Here is a 24,330-nt window from a genome sequence, read left to right on the forward strand (position 1 = left end):
ACATTATGTTTTAGCTATTAATGGTCACCACTCCTTGGATGTAAGCCTCATAACTGATCGTGGCTACTCTACCTTCATGTATCCTGTAGGGCCTGTTTTACATCTTAAATACAGCCAGTGCCCCCACATTCTTTATTAGATACTTTGCATTATTATGTTTAATTTGTCTCACAGGTGTTGTATTTCTAGATACTTTCTTGGAGAAATGAACTCAGTATTAAATGACACAGGAAAGGTAGATCTGGTATATTCAGTCATTCAACCAACAATTTTTATTAACCACCAGTCATGGGAGGAAATGTTTTCTTAAGACCACATTATTGATTATCTGAGTCCCTGTAGATATATATGCCTGTGGAGGAAAATATAAGTTATCATAACATCAAAACAATTACTTATAAGCCAGCCATAAATAATATTAAATCATCGCTTACACCTCTCTCCTTTCAGGCATCCCTTGACGTTTTGCAGAGCATGACCTACATGGCTATGTGAAGTGAGCCTTCTTTCCTAAGACTAGTATTGATCAACTCCTGTTCTTTAACACTTAAAGCTCTACAAATACAAATCACTTGCAGATTGAAATGTAAACTTACATAAGATATAGAATTTCTAGAAGTAGAACAAAGTGATGTTGGAGACTATTCTAATATTACATAAAGCCACTGATAATTAAAGGGTAAGCCCAATTAAAAACCAGCTAACAAAATCAACAAGGATCATTAACATAACAAATACCTGAAAAGAGAATTCTGTTCAAATAAGTGGATTGTAGATTAAGAAAGGCTGCTGGAAAAACGGAAGATCTTTAAATGTTAATTTTAAAAAACTGTATTTGGGAAAAAAAAACTCTATGATTTTGTTCCAAATGTCAAACAAGTAAAGTTATTTGCCAGAAACTGTCTATTTTACAAATTAGCTTGGAGTTTCCATTATAATTTAAATTTTATTAGATCTAAAATAAATTTACTTTCATAACCTGTGGTTCCATTTTTCAAAGTAAAGTTCCAATCAAAACCTTTTCACTGATACTTCTTCATTTTAACTGGATTCACTTTAAGTGTCCTTTGCTCTAGACTGTAATTTTCTCATGAAGTTCCTTGTGCACGCCAGGCACTGCGCTGCCACCAGGGATACAGGAGTGAGCAGGCCCAGACCTCTCCTCCCAAACTGAGACTTATAGTGTGTCCAGAAGTTGCTTTAAACACATACTGAATTTTGCTGTCATACGAAGTTATATGTCATTGCTTAGCTGCTAAAATCATCTTTGACTCTTTGAGACTCCATGGACTATAACCCGCCAGGCTCTTCTCTCCATGGGATTTTTCAGGCAAGAGTACTGAAGTGGGTTTTGCATATAAATGAATAAAGATGGAAAGATGAACATGTCAAATATGAGGGTAAATATACCAGATGGGATTTAAGAAACCTGATTGATAGCTCTGACTGGGGCAAATCACTTCTATGGCTTGAGACAGGATCTCTACTGTCCCTTCTTTCTCTTCCTTGAGTCTATGAGATTTTGAAAAGTATGTCTATCAGAGATACTGGAAGAAAAAAGCACCATTTTATTTAAACCTGGTGAGGCAGGTATTACCAATCCTACTTTCTAAATGGCTGAACCAAACACACTCTGCTATCTGGTAGCAAAACTAGGAATCAAATCTAGGTTTCCTATTCCAAGTCTTACAACCTATAAGAATATACAAGTTCCCAGAACATCAATGTTTGTCATGAAGAAGACACTTCATAACATCCAGATGCAGTAGAAAGAGTAAAAAATTAAATTTAAATATATGTGGTATAGAAAGAACACACTCGCTTGTAACAGCACATCCTAGAACTTAATTCTTTGCATCCAGACCACAAAACGATGGCACACTAAATCTCTGACGTAAAAACACTGTGTCAAGGGACTCAGAACAAAAACTCTGAAGGACAGTGTCTGACTGAATCTCAGGCCTGTTTCTCTGAAAACAGGTCAGGGTCTATAAACCTATAATGATGCACTGAAGAGAATGCATAGTAAATGTGTTCAAGATAAGAGTAATTCTCAGGGTTGCATTGCTGTTGTTGTTCACTCATTAAGTTCATGACCGACTCTTTGCGACCCCGTGCACCGCAGCACACCAGGCTCCTCTGTCCTCCCTATCCCTGAGTTTGCTCAAATTCACATCCATTGAGTTGGTGATGCCATCTAATCATCTCAGCCTCTACTTCCCCCTTCTCCTCCTGTTCTCAATCTTTCCAGCATCAGGGTCTTTTTCAATGAGTCAACTCTTCGCATCAGGTGGCCAAGGTACTGGAGCTTCAACTTCAGCAGCATCCCTTCCGATGAATATTCAGGGTTGATTTCCTAACAGTTGATTAGTTTGATCTTCCTGCAGTCCAGGAGACTCTAAAAAGTCTTCTCCAGTACCACAATTCAAAAGCATCAATTCTTCAGTGCTCAACCTTTTTACGGTCCAACTCTCACATCTGCACATGACTACTGGAAAAACCATAGCTTTGACTATATGGACCTTTGTCTCTGCTTTTTAATATGCCATCTAGGTTCAAAGGAGCAAGTGTCTTTTAATTTCATGGCTGCAGTCACTATCCACTGTGATTTTGAAAGACTTAGCAAATAAAAATACTGGATACAAATTAAAACTGAGTTTCAGATAAATAATGAATACAGTTTGAACATAAACAGTATCTAAAATTCAAATTATACTGAATTTATTTCAAATGACCATAATAGTCATTTGATATTCTGTTTTTCCCAACTGAAATTGTTGGTAGATAGACATCAAAGAAAAGGTAGGTCTGTGTAGCACATCAATGAGCTCTGTGCTATCAAATAACTGTATCACTGAAGGAGCACAAAGGATCCTGTGTATTATGGTAACTGAACTTTTGAAAGCTCTTAGATTAATAATTTGTGGCATAAAATTCTTCCTTACATCAAGCCTTTTCATTTTACTGTCCAAATCATACCATATATTTAGTAGAGAAAAAACAAACTGCAATCTACTTATATAAGGGAGGCTGACACATTGCTAAAAATTCTTGGGAAGCACTGAGAGGCTATGTTTTTAGTCATAAATCCCAAATTCCAATCTATACTTTAGCATTTGTTACCAATGGAATTTGTAACCAATAGCAAACAATTTTCTTCTTCTGAGTTTCAATTTCATCCTGTATCCAGTAGGGGAAGTACTGCCTGTTCTAACTTCTTCCTGATGTGTAAGGTGGTGACTATCTTCAGTTGAGTATAAAGTCAAGAATACTAAACTGGCCATCAGGAGATAATTCTACTGAACAATCATGACTTCTCTGGAGTTCATTTTCTCCTGAATACAAGTTCTTCATTTTAAAAATGGGCAACTCTCTGAATGGGTCAGGAAGACTCCCACAAGTGCTAACATTATCAGCAGACCAATAGGTGGTGATTATTATTAGGTCAGTCAACTCTCGTCATCTCCTTTTGCCCCTCAGCTTCTTCTCTTTCTTCTTCTTTCACTCATCTCATGCGGCTGAAGTTCAAGTCAAATTAGAAAATGCACAAGGAAGCATTTCAAAATCTCTTCCACTTACTTAAGATGCTGCTATCTCCCAGACCCTTTCCAATGGAGCTGCAGGGCTGGCATAAGGGGCAATGGGTGTTTATTTCCTCATGACGTTCAACCAAGAGACTCAGAGAAAGTAAGGGGGAAGAATGGTCATGTTCCTGGTGGCACAGGCCCACAGGCTGAGTGGGTCTGAAATGATTTGGAAACAGCCTGTCTACACACACCCTGACCATCTAGGTCCTTGTCCAAAAAAATATACTGCAGATTGTTATTTATTCTAGAATCCCACTAAGCTTCCCCCTAAAAAGATGAGTCACATCATAACTCTACATAAATTACATCCTAGCTGTCTGAGCAAAAAGAACAAAATGGATGCAAATTCCACAAAGGTATTTTACCCTCTGCTGGAGGTTCTAATAACTTAGAAACCCTACTTTTATGTATAAGCAACTCTTTGTTAACTGCCCTGCAAACAAAAACAGAGCAACCATCTTGAAGTCTTTGAGCTGATTGAACTTTTACAAGGCCGTTAATGAAAGACAACAGGCCCTGGATGCTAAAAATAAAGCCACAGCCAAAAGAAATGCAATAAAAGTTAATGCCAAGAATTTATAATCAATGACAAGATCCTGATGTTTAACATCCCATCCAAATCATACCTTCTCTCCTCACCGAAACCTGTTTTATTATCCTCTAGTGAGTTATTTCCTTCCATATTTTATTACACAAAAAATTTCTTACCTCATAAATGAAATATATTATATGCCTCTTTTAAAATGGGTAAACATTCAGTTTTGTTCTTAAACTTTTACAATATGTCTTACAATAACTGGAGAAATCCTGCATGCGAGCTAACTCACTTCAGTCATGTCCGACTCTTTGGGATCCCATGGATTGTAGCCTGCCAGGGTCCTCTGTCCATGGAATTCTCCAGGCAAGAATACCAGAGTGGGTTACCATTTCCTTCTCCAGGGCATCTTCCTGACCCAGGGATCGAACCTGTGTCTCCTGCATTGGCAGGCAGGTTCTTTACCACTAGCACCACCTGGGAAGTGAGATGCAGAAACCCTAGAGGGTACCAAAATCAGCGCCGGGAGTTATTCCTCTCAGGTAACATAAATATGAATACCATTTGTGATTTCAAACTTGTAACACAAGTTTGCACAGATGCTGCTCACAGCTCACCAAGGGACCCTTTCCCACAAGGCAGGTAAAGAGCAAGTAAAGAAGTAAAGAACCTCAAAAGAGCAAGTAAAGAACCGCCCCCCCCCAAACTGATATTAATTAGATGGCAGGAAATGAAGCCAACTGGAAGCTGATAAAAACTTGCTATGAGTTATCATAATGTGACTTAGATTTTAAATCTCAAATCTTTTAAAGCAATGAATCCAACCAGAAGTTTACTACCTTAATATTCTACTTTACTGAAGACCCTAGCAGCTCAAGAGTCTTGCCCATGCAATGATGATGTAATATAAAAATCAGTGTCAGGAGGAATAATCTTTAGCATATTTTGACTTCATGAGGCTTCCTTAGAGTGTTAATAGCACTGCATCCTTCAAGACAATGTGTCAGTGTGGGTGGAGCGCTCAACAAAACTGAGTTTATGTCTCAAAAGGCCAGGCAGCCAGGCTCCAGCAGCTGCTGCAGGAAAAGGCTGAGCACTGGCATTTCCAGTGTCAGACACTTGGGGTCTTTAATAATATACAGAGGAATGGAATGAATACATTCACTTGTGAATGATCAAAAAACGAACCAGAAGGAAATCTGTGGGGCAGAAAGTCTAGGTGAATTGTCTTTTTTTTTTTTTTTAATCATTGTAATAAAGAGTTTATCTCATCAAAATTACACACGTGGCAGAAATAAAGTGCTATTTCATACTACACATCCCATGTGTTCATATTTTTAAAGAAGATGAAAATTATTCTTAAAATTAGAGTCAAGGTAATGATTAAATTTAATGGTAGCAAGCTAATAATATCTGTTTTTACTGTATATTTAAATAGCTTTATTTGTATATCACCTATACTTCATCTCATACTTTTCAAAAATTTTTTAAATTGATTAGTAATATTCACTAAAAACCCTGGAGGAGGAAATGGCAACCCCCTTCAGTATTTTTGCCTGGGAAATCCCATGGACAGAGGATTCTGGTGGGCTGCAGTCCATGGGTCGCAGAGAATCAGACACGGCTGAGCACACAGGCACATTCATTTAAAAAAAAAACCAGAAAGTCACTATATGATGGCACATACTCTGTTAAGGATGAAAACTTTCCCCTTTTGCAATTTCTCATTTTCACTCAATATTACTACCTATCACAGAAAGGAAACGACAGTTTATAATTATTATAACTAATATAATTTTCCATTAATCTAATTAGATCACAGTTTTTTCCAAATGCCTATAATCTAGAAGTATTAAATAGGATATGCAAAACACTGCATAGTGAAATACAAGCTCTCACATGGCACTGCAAATATGATTAGCAAAAGGGACACACACACACAAAGCAGCTCCATCCAATACTAACTATACTTTCTACCAAAGTCGAACTGCTCACTCAGGTTACAAAACGAATCTTAAAAAGACAGGACTACCTTAAAATACATATTCAGTATTCCAGATGCTTTGAAAGGGAAAAATAATTAAAATACCTTGCCTAGGTTTTAAAGAAAATTTCTTGGCATCAAGAAAAGGAAACAATTTACAAAGCAGTGTAAAATTCTAATGTAAACATAATAATTCTCATGAGCTAAAAATATAATTAGATGAAACCTACTTGTAGAGCAACTAGCTTAATGTGTTTTGTACTCTTGCCTAAAATAATGTACCAGAGGAAAAAAATTCTTTGAAAATACTGCACTTAGGGTATCCATAGTCTAATACTAAGAATATAATTGTTAACAGCCTAATACCTACATTTTCAGCCATTCTCTTTTAAGATATCACTAGAGAGTTCCCACTTTTTATGCTTCAAAATCATATATGGAAACAAAACCCACTTGGGCAAGGTCTCTAGGCAGCTCATTTAGTGACGTGCTTGCACATTAAGAGGCACCAGGAGGAACCTCAGCCTCTTCCTGAGTTAAATTTCTCATGATATTAAATCTCTGAGTCTTTCCTTTGCTTCCATTAATACTGACACTGAACTTCAGTAGAGAATGAAGGGCCCCAGGTGGGACAGACTTAGGCTTCAACCGGAGTCGCTTCTAAGATAAGACCTCAGGTGCATTATTTATGCTGTCTATAAAATGGTGATAAGGGTATTAATCCTCATAGGCTTCTTAAGAAAATTAAGAAAAATGACACCTATAAAGTGATCGCACAGAGTCTGGTACTAAGGGTTTAATATATTACAGTTACTGTTTTTAAGTTAATCAAACATTAACTGGAGTATATTTTCAAAGGCAATTAAATTCTTTATAAAAATAAAAAGAATTTATTCATGGATTTTTACAGAATAACTAGATGTTAGCCATTTGTTTTCCAAGCTCCTAGTTTAAAAGCACTAATTTCTCTACAAAAACACTTGTGCAAAACAAAAAAGGTGTTTCAATGCCTGTAGTTTCTCAAATTAGAATAGAAAAAACATGGACTCCTTAGACCAATAACTACTTATGTATGACATAATTTTCTAAATAATACATAAAGAATAAGAGCTGATCATTTGGCTGAGAAAAATCACTGTGAGAGCATAATTTGTTTTTCTATTACTACTCAGAACTTAATCGCTAAAAATAAGTTATAGAATTTGGAGGATGATGTGGTTTCTAAATACTAAAGATATAATAAAACTGTTTAAAAATTGTGATAAAATATACAACTAACTGCCTATGATAAAAACCTTAACAATATTTCATAAAAACCATAATTTTAAACTGGGGAATGGTTTCAATACTTGATAAAAACAATGCTTTAACATTTGCTACAGGAGATTTAGGGATTAAAGTCGGTCCATTTTAGTTCCTACCCAAGGAGGCTTACTTGGGGGAATTCTGTAAGTAGGTTGATACTTGAGCCTCATGGATGTTACCCTCGTGTGGTATAACATTTGGGGAAATTTGCAGGGCACCTCAAATAATACAGAACAAAAAGCTGCAGGCCCTGAGTGATCCATAAAACACAATGCAGGAACACATTTTTAAGGCCACTATTAAAACATCACCCCTTTCTCTTTCTTTCCAGTGCTTTTTCCATCTTCATGTGAATTAACTAATTAAAACTAGAATCAAAAAGAGTGTACTAATTTCCTGTCAAAGGATGGTTGAGAACATATGGAAATGGGCTAAAATCATCTGTAGGAAAAACACACAATAACTCACATAAAATATAACAGATATTTCTCCTGCTCCTGGACCCTAATTTTACAGTTTTAGTTGCCATGTTTGGACACTTTGACCTAGATCCACCACTCTTACTTGGAAAATACTTAAAGAAGGAAACTATTCAAATTTGAGAAGTTGACACTCTGCTCTTCTGGTGAGAATCAAGAATGCTTAGAGATGGAAGAGAATTTTAAACTCATTTATAAATCTCTCTGCCTTGATTTCTCACCACTCCCATCTCACATAAAGCCAAGGTCTATTAACCTGGGCCAGTTACCAAGCTGGGGACACAGACGGGAGGTCTGAACTCCCATTCCAATTCCCTTTCCAGTACCTTACACAGTCTTCAGAAGGTTCTGTTCAAACCATTAATAAAAATTCACTTTAAAAATGAGGACACAAAGTCTATTAAATCCCTATTCTGTTGTTCTAATTTCCATGTATCAGAATAGGGGGATGACTCCCCAAACTTGCAATTATAAGTAAACCACTGATGATTTCCAACGTAAAATAAATTGTAACCTACTGAAAATCACTCTAAAAAAAAGATTTTAAAATATGCATTATTTCCTTTAAATTTCTTAAAAACACCAGAAGTAATGTTATTATTAATATTTTACAGAGAAAGAAAATAAAGTACCTAAAGGTCATATTCTTAAGAAAGATGTAGTTTGGGAGTTGAAGCTTAAATCTGTCTTAGCTGGGCCCTTTAACCATCGTAAACTGAAATAAATTTTAAAGGGCTCAGAACAGTGGTTCCCAACCAAGTACTGGTGCCAGACTTTGGGGGGGGCATTTGGAAATGTGTGTCAAAACAATCGGGGTGCTCCTGACATTTAGTGGCTGGGCCCAGGGATGTTAAACATCCTGCAATATGCTGAGCAGCTTCTCACAACAAAATGTATCACTACCAAAGGCCAAACAGCATCCCCTTTAAGAAGCAATGGTTTATTGTAACGGAAAAGAATCTGAAAAAAAGAACATATATATAAAATATACATACTATACATATATATGAAACTGATACATATATAACTGATCACTCTGCTGAAAACCTGAAACTCCCACAATATTGTAAATCAACTACACTTCAATTAAAAAAGAAGAAAAAAAGCAAGGGTTAATAAGAATAAAAGATTACCATACTATAACAGGGTATTTAATGAAACAGGGGAGATCTGAGACACCTCCAAGTGATTCCTACAATAACCTCTACTCTGATGTTACACTGAGTAATTCCCTTGCTTCTGGCATGGATTAGAAACAAATGCTGCCTAAAGTTATTTAACATTCCCAAGTCTTCTCCAGCTATGAAAACATCTCAGAAGCTTACTGGGACCAAATATAAATAAAATGCATAACCACTTCATATGGTTTTACATTCAAATTTGACCAAGAGTTGGAAGGGACATGTTTTGCAATTTTCCATGCATTCATAATCACATGTATGATAAATGTTCCTTAAAGATGTATCTATTTACATTTAAAAGAAAATCTAATAACCAAAATCTATGCTGTAAATATGTAAGTCAATTTGTTTTGCGGCTTAGACATGGAGAAAAGATTAGACTAGATTGGCATGTCTCAATCTGAAGTATGAGAAGCCCTCAGAGTCTGAAGCAAGTATGTTTTGAAGATCTGTAGTAGGCTCAGATGGTAAAGAACCAGCTTGCAATGCAGGAGACCTGTGTTCATTCCCTGTGTTAGGAAGATCCCCAGGAGGAGGGCACAGCAATCTACTCCAGTATTCTTGCCTGGAGAATCCCATGGACAGAGAAGCCTGGTGGGCTACGTCCACGGGGTCACACAGAGCTGGACACAACTGAGTGACTAACACGCACACACACAGTGTTTCAATGGAAATGCTGCAATTCTGTTTTCACACTCATGACAATAACAACAACCAAGACAGACAAAGATGTACACTTTAAATTACTGGGATGACTACCTTATAACCAACTACTATCCTGCAATTTTAGGAGTCAAGTTTATATTTGTGTTTACAGTCACACTGCAGCCCAGTGGTTCTGGGATAACGAGAAAATAAAAGAGGTAGATTTAATATGCAAATATGCTTTCAAGCCAAGTAAAACCAAAAGCTGGTGTACTGGGCTATAGGCTAAAAGTTTCATGACTGTTCAGAGAGACCCAGTGGGAAAAATGAATCATCACAAGGCAACTGTAGCAAAGGCAAGACGGCCTCACCAGACCCAGCATTATATTGCCATTAGGGCCACATTCACTCCACAAGGATGATTTAATGAGTATTGTCAATTTGCATCTGGCTAGAGTTTTATCATTTTATTCATAATTAACTTATACATTTATTTTGGTATTGCAGTTGCACAAATGCTATAGCTATGATTAAATTATACCTACTCTTAAGAATTCCACATTTAACTAGCATTAAAATAAGAGAAAGTCAATATTAGGTACGGCAGATAGCTGGAACTTCTGGGTGCACTCACATCACTTTCGTTTGGGAACGTCTCCTCCCCCATTGACACATCCCACTATGGGTTACCTGCCCCAACGAAGGAAGGAGACAAACCTATTCTTCCAGAAATAAAGGTTAGTCCAGAGCAGGCAAATTATGCAGGTAAGGCCAAAATAATTCTGAGAGGACTGACATGGATAAGAAGGTATTTCTCAAACATCAAAAGTTTAAGACCCACATAAACTTGCCAAGAAAAATGTTCCAGCACATGAAGAAAGCCTGCTGGATACTAAAACCAATATAACATAGCATCAAAAGGATGGCTGGACAAATGGATGGATGGTGGGATGAATGGATGGTGAGATGGATGGAGGGAAGAAAGGGGGAAAGACAGATTGATTAGATATTTATACAGGCCAAAAAAAAAAAAAAGAATACTGACAAGATGATGTCATCACACTGAATTTCACATCCAAACCAATCCCCAGGAATGTCAATTTTGTATGAGTTCAACATGAATTTCTGTCATTTGTGACTGAAAGTTTTTTAACTAAAATAATGCAGGTCAATAAGAATGTCTTTCTTTAACAGGGGAAGGTTACTTAAATTTGAGAAACACTGAATTACATGATCTCCAGCTCTATAAAGTTCAAAGATCCTGTGTGTGTTTTAAATATTTCACCAGCTTAAAAAAAAATCAGGAGCTTTTCTTATAACCTCAGCACGCTTATTCAACAGTAAGTAGAAGTGATTACTTTTTTCATGATTATTACCAGCGATATTATATCAGATAGGAGACTTCTCTCTCAAGTTTAGATGTAATAAAATTATTCCGAAAAGACAGTTTGAAAAAGTTAATCTTACTTTATGATTCAGAATCAAGGAAACAGTTTCAAAGAACACAGAAGCTAACAATGGCACCTAAGACTTTAAAAAGCAAGTTCACTACAAACTACAAATGGGGCATATATATACACACACATACACACACACATCTATATATATATTGAGTTGGAAAAGTTTGCTTTTTTCCATAACATCTTCGGAAAAAAACAGAGGAAACTTCCTGTCCTACCCAATAAAAGGCTTTTAGAAGCTTTTACGAATATTTATCAGAATGATTCTTATAAACTTAACACTCAGTTTGCTTTACCTGCCTGATATTTAGTTGGCAATACATATAAATTCCTGCCAGTTAGAGAAAATGAATAAAGCACTCACAGCATGAAAAAAAAAAAAAGATTCAAAATAAAATGAGAATACCAAGTCAGTAAGTAAGATTACAGAGCTAAGTATCAAGTGAATGACTCATATGGAAAAGTTTCTTCAGTTTTTCTTCTTAGGTTGCAATTCACAGGTACTTTTTTTTTTTTAACTGAACCTGATTTAACAGAAATTTCCAAGACCACATCAATCAGCCACATCAATTGGTCAACTAAATCTGTATCTGTCCAGCTAAACTAATCTCATAGGAAGTCCTGCACAGTCAGTAGCTACTCTGCATTCAAAATTCATTTTTCAACCCTTCACTATCAATCAACTCAGTGATTTATTTAATTACTCTGCTGCTGCTGCTAAGTCGCTTCAGTCGTGTCCGACTCTGTGCGACCCCATAGACGGCAGCCCACCAGGCTCCCCCATCCCTGGGATTCTCCAGGCAAGAACACTGGAGTGGGTTGCCATTTCCTTCTCCAATGCATGAAAGTGAAAAGTGAAAGTGAAGTCACTCAGTCGTGTCCGACTCCTAGCGACCCCATGGACTGCAGCCCACCAGGCTCCTCTGTCCATGGGATTTTCCAGGCAAGAGTACTGGAGTGGGGTGCCATCGCCTTCTCCGCAGTCCTTAACCAAAGGCTTTTATCCTAAGAAGCGCCTTTATCCTACACTTAGCCCTGAAAACAAAGAAAGAAAACAACTCAATACAACAGTTACAGGTTTACCAAACTGTTAGTTTGAAAAATATTTGGGGGACAAACTAATAAACACCACGCAGTTTTTCCCCAGCCATTTTAAGTATGAAAGAGCTTTCTCCCAACCGTTATTAAAATGTACTATGAAGTTCAAGCAGTTTAAAGTTAAATCATGTCTTCAAATCTAGAGGAAGCGAAGCATCTTGGTAAGACATACTCTCTGTAATCAGGTAAGGGTGAAGGTACAAACTCTACCCATACAACTTGAAAACACCTTCAAATATTTTTAAAGAAATGATATCAGAGACAAGACTCAAGTCATTGCTTCAGGTGGAACTATCTAAATAGGAAATTCTGTTGCACGACATAATCAAAACGCTAAAAGTTGCTCATCTTCAGGGACTGAAGATGACTTCATGAAAATATTAGCAATTTCTATAGATCTTTAGATCACAAAGATAAGTCCTTTAGGACTTCCCTGGTGGCTCAGACGGTAAAGCGTCTGTCTACAATGCAGGAGACCCGGGTTTCATCCCTGGGTCAGGAAGATGCCCTGGAGAAGGAAATGGCAATCCACTCCAGTACTACTGCCTAGAAAATCCTATGGACAGAGGAGCCTGGTAGGTTACAGTCCATGGGATCGCAAAGAGTCGGACTTCATTGAGCGACTTCACTTTCACTTTAGATCACAAACTGAAAAAAAAGTTAATGAAATGCATTACAAGCCTACGTATTATATTAATATTAAACAAATATATTTATTTTGAGATATTTATGACTAACTGCCACTGCATTGGGTTCTACCACAGTTTTAGGAATCTTGTATTGGGGGCTTTAAAAATGGAACTAAATAGAAAACCTTGAGAACATTAGTGACAGAACAGCGATGAGAAGCATCATTTCAGGGGCTCCTGCAGATTCTTCCAGATTCAATCACATCCAAATTCAATCCACATGAGAACTTTTAGGGCACTAAAAAGTGCCTTAGAGCTGGCTATAAGGACCCTGGTTATAAGCAATACAAGGATAAAAGGACATTATCACACCAGAATTACCATAATAAAAATATTAGAAATAATATCAAAGCCCGACTAAGTCAATACCCACAGGATTTTATTGTCTTCAACCTTAATGACTACTTAACAAAAAATGTTTAACAAAATGTTTGTCTGAAAATTGTGAAAAGGTTATATTCCTATATGATATAGAAATAATCATTTTAAAGAGTGAATAGCAATATTTATTTTACACCCATCATCTGACTTTAAGAAAAATATTTTGCAAATAATAATTACAGTTTCAAGAGATGAAAAAATAATATTAAAAACAAACAAACAAGAAAGAATCCTAAACAGTGAACCTGGAACACCAACTGATTCACCACAGCTTTGCAGCGTTAAATAAAGTCTATCATAGAAAACTGTATGGGAGTGTAAAACTGCTGTTTATGGACTTTGATCCAAGAAGTCATAAAAAGTTGCCCTCATTTAATATCTCCTATTTCCAGTATGTGCCAAATAGTCTGCTTTTGCCTAGTACAAAACAAAGTAATAGTCAATCATATTACCTCCTCAATACTAAATAAGATAAAACACTGCCCACAATCACGGAGCTGGTAAGTAACTATTGAAAGGTAAATTATTCTAATATGCTGTCAAGAATAACAACAGCTGTTAAAGTGGCATTAGCACCAGAAAGGCTTCATCTGCAAAGGCGGGAGCACGTAAGCCCTTAATGAACACGGTATCTCAAACCTGTAGGACTGCAAAGTTTTCTACAACAGCAAGGGTGGGAGTTTTCCATAGGTTTTAGTTTCTAGTCACAAACTAATTTTTATGCCAATAGATTATGTTGTAAATTGTTCAACTGACGCTCTCAAATCCACTTAACCAGGTTTTGATTGCTAAAAACCATTTATTTGTGTGCTGCACGCTCTGGCTTTTAAGTAGGTGTTTAGCTCTGTATTGAAAGATAATTATAGAAAACAATGCAATATAGCAGCAATAATTGCTTTCCAGGTCAATCAAAATTCACAGGTGTTTAAACGAGACTTTAGGAGTGCCAGAACCTTCCTTCTATTCAATGACTACTATTGGGTGCAGACCATTCAGTCTGGGAAGAGAACAGAGACGCATCCATAAATGTCAAACAATTAAATCAAATAAGGAGGAAACAGTTCTACCAATAAGCCTGTCTACAGATGCAGATGGCCAATCTAAGTAAATCCAAATTTATTTTAAATAAACATGCAAACTGCCCCTACAAAACTATTCTATTTCACAAGTTTCCTGAATTACAACAGTATTCATTTTATACATAAAAAATTTGAGAAAGAGGGGGAGCAAAGTAACACGAGCTTCTTGTTAAACACACACACACACACACACACACACACAGAACTTAGCTGTAAAGTTAGTGTCTGTAATAAGATTTTACCACAACCGTGTGAATCACACGCTGTTTAGCAGGTTGGCATTTTTATGTCCAACCTCTCATTCTTAAAATTTTAAGTCTCCAGTTAACGCTATCAAATATAAGCCCAAACTGGAATATTGTTTCTAGAAAAAATTACGGCTACACACAAGACTCAGATTATATTCTTCACACTGACAACTTTCAGCACTTTATAATTCCTAAAACTGAGGGCCTGCACTATTCTTGAATATCTTCACTTTCGTTTTCCAACTTCTACTCAACATAAACTCTTCTCTCAAGATTATACACACACACACACACACACACACACATCACAGAAAGTGTTCAGCCTACTCTCAACATCAACTGTAATATAAAAACTCCAGATGATCTAAATTTTACACTAAGTAGTCTAATTTTGAGAACTGAGATTTTAATCCTCTGCTACTTTGGAGGAAAAAAAATGTGAAAAGAAATGTAACTTAACTCATTTATTAGGAAAAAAATATTACTCTTCAAGTTTTGGCAGATTCTCAAAGTGAAGTGTTCTTATGTATGAGTTAAAAGCTACGGCCAAACACCCCCAAGTTTGTGTTTTTAAAGGGAGAGGAGAGAAAACAAATAAAAGGATATCAACGCTGAATTTTAAATAAATACTTTCGTTCGTTCTTAATAATATGCCTAAGGCACATCTCTAAAGAACATCCCCCCACACACTTAAAAGATCAGCCCAGTTCTCCGGTCCAGTCTCTTATGCGCTGTAATTCATTAAGGGTGGAAGTGTGCAAACGGTGAAAGGAATCCGGGGACAGACGGCCTCGGAGGAGGCGACCTCTAGAAACTGTTGGCCTCCAGCAATGGATCATTCCAGGCCTAGACGGTCTTGGTGCTCACCCCAAACGCGCAGAAAAGTGCCCTTCGGAAAGAAACCACTTTTATTCAGGGTTTATCCTCTGGTCACTCCAGATTAAATACTGTGATAGAAGACGAAAGCGACGGAGAAGAGGATTTTAAAAGGAAGGCGGAGTAATTAAACAGAAGAGATAAGGTTTGTCCCAAAACCTTCGCCCCTGTTAAAAACCCCCAAAGTCATCAAACCGATAGCAACCCTGAACGTTCGCTGGGAGAAACGGGAGTTAAAAAGACTCAACTAAGATTTCAAAAATATTACATCTGCAGGAATGTAAAGGAAGACAAAAATGTCAAAGAACGCATTTTCAATAAAGCATCTCCCAGCCAGTGTGACCCGGGTGCCACCACCCAGCACAGCACCCGGCCCCACCGCGCCCCCCGGGGAGAAGTGGGAAAGACAGGGGCAGTGCTGAACGAAGTACCTTGTTTTGTCTCCAAAAGGCAACATAGCAAACGTGGGAAGTTGGAGGTGCACACCAGGCGGCCTCGGCGGACCCTGGACTGCAGGAGGCGTCGGGGGCGATGACTCGCCCAGGTGAAGCGGGTCGCTCGAAGCCGGCTTCCCTACGGTCCCTGCCGTCGCGCCGCCGCCCACCGCCGCCCGCTCGCCCCGCGCCGCGCCGCCCCCTGGCGGGGAGCGCCAGGCCGGACCGCGGCCGTGCGCCGGCGGGTGGGAGCCCGGCGGCCAGCCCCTGCCGGCTCCTCCACCATCACCGCCCCGCGCGCGCCTCCCTCCCGCCCGAGGCGGCCAGCTCCGGCTGCCCGAAGGCCGCTGCCCCGAGCCGGCGACGGCGAAGTCCGGGCCCCTTCTCCAAAGGAGTGCGCCTGGGAGTCAGCCGGAGTCCGCGCGCAGCAGCCTCGCCCTCGCTGCGGCTTCGCATCAACTCTCCGGCTTCCGGGCACCCGCCCGCCTCCCACTCTTCGTTCCACCCTCCTAGCCCCTCGGCTTCAGCCTGGATGCCTCTCCAATTCTCCCGCGGGCGTTTCCCACGCGCGCCTCGACTGTCCGCTGCGCAGCCTCCTCCCCAAGCACAGGCTCCCTTCTCCCCACCCTCCGCAGCAGCCGCCCCGGCGCTTGGCCCCGGACCAGGAAGATTGGCCTCCGGGGTCGCCTCGGGCCGCGCGGGACCTGCCACCCCCCGGGGTCAGCTCTCCGCCGTCCTTTGTGTGCGCGCCGCCAGCCCCTCCGCGGAGCGCCTTCCACGCCGCCGCCTTGCGCGCCAACGCGAAGGAAAGGAAGAGCGCGGGACAACCAGGGGACTGGAAGGGGGGCAAAAGACGACAGCACTCACTCTGGGAAGGTTCCGGCATGGTGCTGCCTTTGGGCTGCTTCTAGGTCTCGTCCCTACCCCGGCTTCCCCGCCCCGCCAGGGCCGAGGCAAAGGGGGACGGGGGAGGAGCGGAGCCACGGGGACCGCGTTGGAAATGGTGCTTCCGGAGCTGCAGGGAAGGGGGTCAAACACTGTTTTGGTTTCGCTAAGGAGATTTAGGGGAACCAGGAGGCTAGAGTAAGGCCCGTGAGAGCAAATATATGGAAATAATCTTGCTCCCAGGGAATACCAGGTCTGCCGGCGTGTGGAGGGGGTGGGGGTGGGGGTTCGGCACATACGTTTTTGTATTTGAACTTTTGTGAGCAAGTTGGATCGGATCCGACGCTTGGGTTTTTCGACTGCACTCGCCTTAAAAGTCGAGGTCTCTACACCGTAAGATCATGGCCCAACTTTAAAAGCAAAGGGCCTGAGAGTGGAGACTGTTTAATGCTTAAAGAAGGGGAAAATTCAATAGAGGAGAGAGATAAACCCCAGGTCACGCTCCATGCCCCGGCCGGGGCTTCCGCGGCTCCTCTTCTTACCTGGTGCCTTTCCTAACAAAGTAAGAGAAGGTAAAGTCCCAGTGATCGTCCAGCCACGCTTCGACCGAGTCCTGGTCCCATTGCCGTTGCGGCCGCGCGGAGCCGGGGCCGGCCCTCTCCATGATCAGCGCGGCGTGTCTCTGTGGTCAGCTGGTGCTGGTTTTCCACTCCAGCTGGGGTCCCTCCCTCGGAGGAGCAGAACTCGCCTCGAGACCCTCCCCCTTCGCCCTGCTTCAGTCGGGCAGGCTTTCGGCGGAGCTGCTCAGTCGCCGGGCCAGCCTCCTGCCGCGCCCCGCCTCTCCAGGTCCTCACCGTTTCCAGGTGCGGCGGGCGGGGGGTGGGGGTGCCGCAGCCCCGAGCCTTCCCCGAGGTCTGTCTGAGACTGGCTCTGGAAGTCTCTCTAGTCTCTAGATTCCGGGGCGGCCGGGGCGGCGACTGGCGAGCTCTCCGGAAGCCTAGTGGCCAGGACTAGAAAGGAGGCCGGACGGCCGCTGGGGTGCGCTGCATGCCAAGCCGGCTCCGGAGGACCGCGCAAAGGTGACGGTGGATGTGTTCGCTGAGCGTCCCTCTCTAGGCAAGGAAAGGTCACGCTGTGGAGACCCAGCCCAAACCCAGAGAGCTGTAGCTGGGGAAATTTTCTCCCGACAATGAGAGGTGCTGGTAGCCCGCGCTCTTTTCCCCGGGCCTGGGAGAACAATGACTGTCCTGCCTCACTTTCCGCCGGATCAGCGCGTGGGTCTGGGAGGAGCTGGGACCCACCTCCCACGAAGCCCTGACGGCGCAAAGGCTCAGGGCGCCCCAGCCAAGGACCACATCTGGGATGACGAGATCTGGGACGTGAGTCACCAAAATAGATTTAACAGTCCTGGTGGGTAACTTCTAACAGAGCCATTCCTGTGATTAACGTTAATAACCATAGTAAGTATAAATTAACTGCCTTCACAAGAAAGGCTTAATTTGCATTAAGCCCCCTTTCCTAACTGAAAAAAGATAAAGGTAAATTGAGATACAATAATCACCATGGTTTGTGTATGAAATCACAAATCTCCATACAAGTAGGTTAACTTGATCTACAGGCAGTCCCCAGGTACCGTGCAGAGCAGCCAGTTAGCCCAGTTTTTAATTCTTCATTTATATTGAACTGGAGTTAAAGTACACATACCACGAAAAATGTATCCATTTAAAAGGGCTCAGTATTCCTACCCTGTTTTGTCGTTATCCTTATCATGCTTTGATAGGGCTTCCCTTGTGGCTCAGCTGGTAAAGAAACTGCCTGTAACTGCGGGAGACCTGGGTTCGATCCCTGATTGGGATATTCCCCTGGAGAAAGGAGAGGCTACCCACTCCAGTGTTCTGGCCTGGAGAATTCCCTGGACTGTATAGTCTGCTGCTGCTGCTAAGTCGCTTCAGTCGTGTCCGACTCTGTGCGACCCCAGAGACGGCTCCGCCGTTCCTGGGATTCTCTAGGCAAGAACACTGGAGTGGGTCGCCATTTCCTTCTCCAATGCATGAAAGTGAAAAGTGAACGTGAAGTCGCTCAGTCGTGTCCCACTCTTCGCGACCCCATGGACTGCAGTCTACCAGGCTCCTCCGCCCATGGGATTTTTCCAGGCAAGAGTACTGGAGTGGGTTGCCTTTGCCTTCTCCGGTGTATAGTCTACGGGGCTGCAAAGAGTCAGACACGACTGAGCGACTTTCACTTCACTTCTATCATGCTTCACAAAAAAGAATTGGGAGTCTTCCCTTGCTTTATTCTCATCCCCATCTCCCTGCAGTTTTAATATGGTATTTTGCAATGACATAATTTTCTTGGCAGAATTAAACTGGAGCTGTGTGTTTCACAACGTGTGAACGACACCATTAGCAGTGATATACCAAAAGTGATTTAGCTGACATACTTTTAACAAACTCCTTTCCAAATATTCTTGGCAAGAATGTAAGACATTACTCACTACATAGAAACACGTAATTAAACAGATAATATGAGAACTTTAAGAAATGTCTTCCAGTCCCCCAGTGCAATGGTTTATACTTCCTTCATTAAATGATTGTCCTTTTGTCATTTCCGTTTCTTTGAAACTTCACTGCTGTATGCCAGTAGCCACAAACCAGTAAAAAGCAAGCCAAGGAGTATGAACTAATACATGATAAGTTATATCAGATTTTAAAATGAGGATGATCTTCTAATTTCTTACTATGATAGTGATTATAGCGCTCATGACCTAAAGACCATCTCCTCAGTGCTCAATTTTTCTCTGTGGAAGGTCATGCATTTCTCCTCTCAGGAGGTCAATTATATTTTAAAATTCTACTTCCAACTAAGGATGGAGTGAATTTTTGGCTTAAAATGCTTGCTTTGGTTGGCTACCATGATTAAATAAACAGGCATTATCCAAATGTCCATTTTCTCTCCCAACCTGAAAGGGTTAAATTATCAGAAACCAGGAAGGCATCTAAAAAAAACTGTGCAAGAAAAACAATCCCTGGACTCTCCCATCAGTGCGTCTCAATTCTGTGTGGTATAGATGTTGGGTGGGGGTTACTGTGAAGGGATGGGATGAGGCATTTCAAACTGTCCTAGTCTCTAGAAAACTCAGAACAGTACCTCTTGTAACTTTAAAGTACTTAAAGTTAAGACTATTTTGAATTGGCCTCACCCTGGCATCTTGTTCTCCGGCTTCTTTTATTCTTTATCCCAGTTTCCTCCATTTTTTTTTTTTTAACATACATTCTTTCTAACTTATTGGTATGGATTGCTCTATGCATATCAAATCTTGTTTTAGAATAAGTTGAAGGATGAGTAAATAATAAACATTACGAGGAAATAACTTGGAAAGTGAGGTAAATGCTACTTAAAACAACAACAACAAAAATGCAATGACCTAACAGACAAGCCCTCCAACCTGTTATATTCTCATTGTACTAGGAAAAAACCCAAATCTCTAACATGGCTTACAAGGTTCTGTATGACTTTTACTCATTTCTGTTGCTAAAGGTTTTGTTCATACAACTAGAAAAAACAAATAAAACCGTGGATGATCAAATTCCTTTTCCAAAAGAGAACACAGATTATAAAAGTCATGACATCTTTCCTGCCTTGTTTTTTTTTTTTTTTTTTCAAATACTACATAGTGTCTTCTTTTTTCTTACAGCAAACATATATTCTAAGCTTGAGAAAATTGAGTAAATATATTAGCACATATAATAGGATCTAGGTCCCTCATTGTTGAAGGGGAAGCCTAGAAGGTACATTGTGATGTTGAAATGGAATTGGAGGTTAAAAATTAAATGTATGTGTGTGTGTGTGTGTGTGTGTGTGTGTGTGTGCATGATGTGGGGAAATCCCACATGACAAGGAAATGCAGGCAGCTTTTAAGAGCTGTGGGTAGCCTGCAGCTGATAGCCTACAAGGAGCTCCAGCCACCAAGAAAATTAATTTTTTGGTATTATAACTGTAAGATTAAGAACTAAAGTGAGCTCAAAAGCAGATATTTCCCCAGTCACGCCTCAAATGAGACCACAACCACAATTCCAGCCAATAAACTGATTGCACCCTTATGAGATGCTAAGCAGTAGACATCTTCATAACCAACATCTTAATAACACTGAGTCCTATATCTATTAATGTATGTATTTATCCATTTACTTCAATCTTTTAAAATTTCTCCCAGCAGTGTCTTGAAGTTTTTAGTGTACATGTCTTACATGTATTTTGTTAAACTTATTTCAATATATATCCCACTGTCACTGAGAAATACTAGAAGCAATGATATTCATGTGTCAGAGTACACTTAGTCCTAGATTTTGGCTTAAAAATATGTTTCTTCACTTTAAAAGAAACCAAGAGTTTTTGTAGAAGATTCCAGGTCTGTGACAGGGAAAGCGCAAAATATACCTGGAAAATATTGTTTTGACAGAATATAAGAAAGACTTAAACATAATGCCAGCATATCAGAACAGAGGACTTCCAAAGTATAATACAAATCTGAAACAATTAGAATATCAAAATACGTATTGATATATATTGACATATACTGATAGTAACAAATTTTAAACCATTGACTAAAATAAGAAACTGTGATTCCATACTGATATAAATAAATAACTAGATAAGCAAATAAACAGAAGAGAAAGGAATGTTCCTTACAATAGAATGTCAACAAAATGAATATAAAAGGAATCATGTAATTACAAAATCATTGAAAATAAGTTGTTAGTCACTCAGCCACCTCCGACTCTTTGCGACCCCATGGACTATAGCCCACCAGGCTCCTCTGTCCATAGAATTCTCCAGGCAAGAATACTGGAGTGGGTAGCCATTCCCTTCTCCAGGCGATCTTCTTGACCTAGGCGTTGAACCTGGGTTTTCTCTATAGCAGACGGATTCTTTTACTGTCTGAGCCACTAGGGAAGCCCAGAAAAATCACTAATGGTCATTAGAATTAACTGATGAGAGTGTGATGATGGGTGGGATATTTACATAGCTTGAAGTATCACCTGGCAGGTTTCTTACTAGTTACCATGGGCAAATAGTATCTTTACAACAAAGAGACTCTAACCAAGTGATTCATTATCACTTCAGATCAGATCAGATCAGATCAGTCGCTCAGTCCTGTCCGACTCTTTGCGACCCCATGAATCGCAGCACGCCAGGCCTCCCTGTCCCTCACCAACTCCTGGAGTTCACCCAGACTCACGTCCATCGAGTCAGTGATGCCATCCAGCCATCTCATCCTCTGTCGTCCCCTTCTCCTCCTGTACCCAATCCCTCCCAGCATCAGAATCTTTTCCAATGAGTCAACTCTTTGCATGAGGTGGCCAAAGTACTGGAGTTTCAGCTTTAGCATCATTCCTTCCAAAGAAATCCCAGGGCTGATCTCCTTCAGAATGGACTGGTTGGATCTCCTTGCAGTCCAAGGGACTCACAAGAGTCTTCTCCAACACCACAGTTCAAAAGCATCAATTCTTCAGCACTCAGCCTTCTTCACAGTCCAACTCTCACATCCGTACATGACCACAGGAAAAACCATAGCCTTGACTAGACGGACCTTTGTTGGCAAAGTAATGTCTCTGCTTTTATTGGGACAAACCAATAGTATACACATTTAGTAGAACATACTGAGAAGGATACAAGATTACATTTATGTCATTACTGTCAAAATTGTGAATCTAATCATGAGGATGAGATTGATTGATTTCCATACAAACATACCTAGATTGAGAGACATTCTGCAAAATAACTAGCCTGCATGCTTCAAAGATTTTAAGGTCAAGAAAGGTAAAGACTGAGCTGTAGTTATCCATTGCTATGGAATGATATTACCACAATATTAGTGGCTTAAAGCAACACACATTCATTATCTCTGTTTCTGTGAATTAGGAGTCTAGGTTGGTTGAGCTGGGCACTCTGCTCAGGGGTGTCTCACAAGGGAATCAAGGTGCTGGCCGGATCTACAGTCTCATCTGAGGCTCAACTGGAGAAGGATCCTCTTCTAAGATTACTCAGACTGTTGGCAGAATTAACTTTCTTGGGATTACAGAACGGAGAAATTCTTTCCCTTGCTGGATGCTGGTTGAAACTTTTACAGGTCACTGGCTGGAGGCCCCTCTCTGGTTCTCAAAGCCACTTTCAGTGCCTTGCCACATGGAGCTTTCCAACGTGGCCACTTGTTTCCTCAGAACCAGCAAGGGAGACAGCCTCCAACAAGAAGGGCAGTTTTTAATAATGTCATCCAAACTGTCACAGACGCATCATCACATGCATACCTTTGCCATATTGTTTGTTGGAAGTGTGGGCAAAAGAACACGTTGCCTGCCGTTTCAGTAAACAGCGAATGTTGCCTGCCATCAAGCCTTCAGCCACTGCAGCTGTCCCAACCGTGTGCCCAGAGCAGAATATAGGACGGAGACACACAGGATACTAGTCTAGATAGTTAAGATGCATATCTAAAAGGACTAATTTCTATGACCCCAGACTCTAGCATCTTCCCATACACAGAAAAGCACTAAAATCATTCATTTCAGATGGCTGTGTGTGTGTATGATTAGCAGTAATATTTTGATGTTTGACAACATGGTTTTTGTTTTGTTTTTCAGCAAAGACTCTTTCATGCTCTGGCTCCTCCCTTATCTCCTTGGAATAGTCCCTCAGAGCTATTTGAGAGGATGCGTCCTAGGCTACGGGCTTCTGTAGTGGCTCTGATGGTAAAGAATCTGCCTGCAAAGCAGAAGACAGGTTCGATCCTTGGGTCAGGAAGATCCCTTGGAGAAGGGAATGACAACCCACTCCAGCATTCTTGCCTGGAGAATTCCAGGAACAGAGGAGCCTGGTGGACTATAGTCCATGGGGTCATAAAGAGTTGGGGACAACTGAGTGACTAACACTTTCACTTTTCATCCTAGCTATAGTCCTTAGTAAGGCCAATGAATAAAATATAATTCTCAACTTTTAGGTTGTACATTTTTTTCTTTAGTAGAAAGAAACAAATTAAGGTTTTGCCCTTGACCATACCAGGGTGTAAATAGAGGATGAAGGGATCATGGAGGCTACCTCAAGAATCCACCTAGAATAATATTATAGAATAAGGTATAGTGATTGGGACATAACATGTGTTCAGTAGCTATTTGTTGGGTCAATTTAAACAGAAATGTGGGCTTTTTAAACAGTATTTGTCAGTTGTTTTTGTTCAGTCATTAAGTCTTTGTGACTGTGGACTGCAGCACACCAGGCTCTTCTGTCCTCCACTCTCTCCCAGACTTTGTTCAAATTCCTGTCCATTGCGTCAGTGATGCTATCTAATCATCTCATCCTCTGCTGCCCCCTTCTCCTTTTGCCTTCAGTCTTTCCCAGCATCAGGGTCTTTTCCAAGGAGTCAGCTTTTTGCATCAGGTTGCCAAAGTATTGGAGCTTCAGCTTCAGCGT

General features: G+C 40.6%; 1 protein-coding gene across 5 annotated transcripts in view; it reads right to left on the bottom strand.

Annotated features, from left to right (window-relative positions):
• Window positions 1-18,119, bottom strand: part of PDE5A (phosphodiesterase 5A) — a 147,312-nt gene extending 129,193 nt beyond the window's left edge. For 2 of the 5 annotated variants that reach the window (XM_055588060.1, XM_055588059.1), the window contains exon 1: window positions 17,409-18,119. In XM_055588060.1, the coding sequence (XP_055444035.1) occupies window positions 17,409-17,530 (122 nt within the window). In that variant the 5' untranslated portion in view covers window positions 17,531-18,119. Of the gene's footprint in view, window positions 1-15,978; window positions 16,600-16,848; window positions 17,043-17,408 lie in introns of those variants that run through there. The other 3 variants (XM_055588055.1, XM_055588058.1, XM_055588056.1) reach the window with 3 other exon arrangements.
• Between the last annotated feature and the right edge of the window lie 6,211 nt (window positions 18,120-24,330).

The sequence above is a fragment of the Bubalus kerabau genome, chromosome 7 (genome assembly GCF_029407905.1).
Source record: "Bubalus kerabau isolate K-KA32 ecotype Philippines breed swamp buffalo chromosome 7, PCC_UOA_SB_1v2, whole genome shotgun sequence".
In the NCBI taxonomy this organism is placed as follows: Eukaryota; Metazoa; Chordata; class Mammalia; order Artiodactyla; family Bovidae; genus Bubalus; species Bubalus kerabau.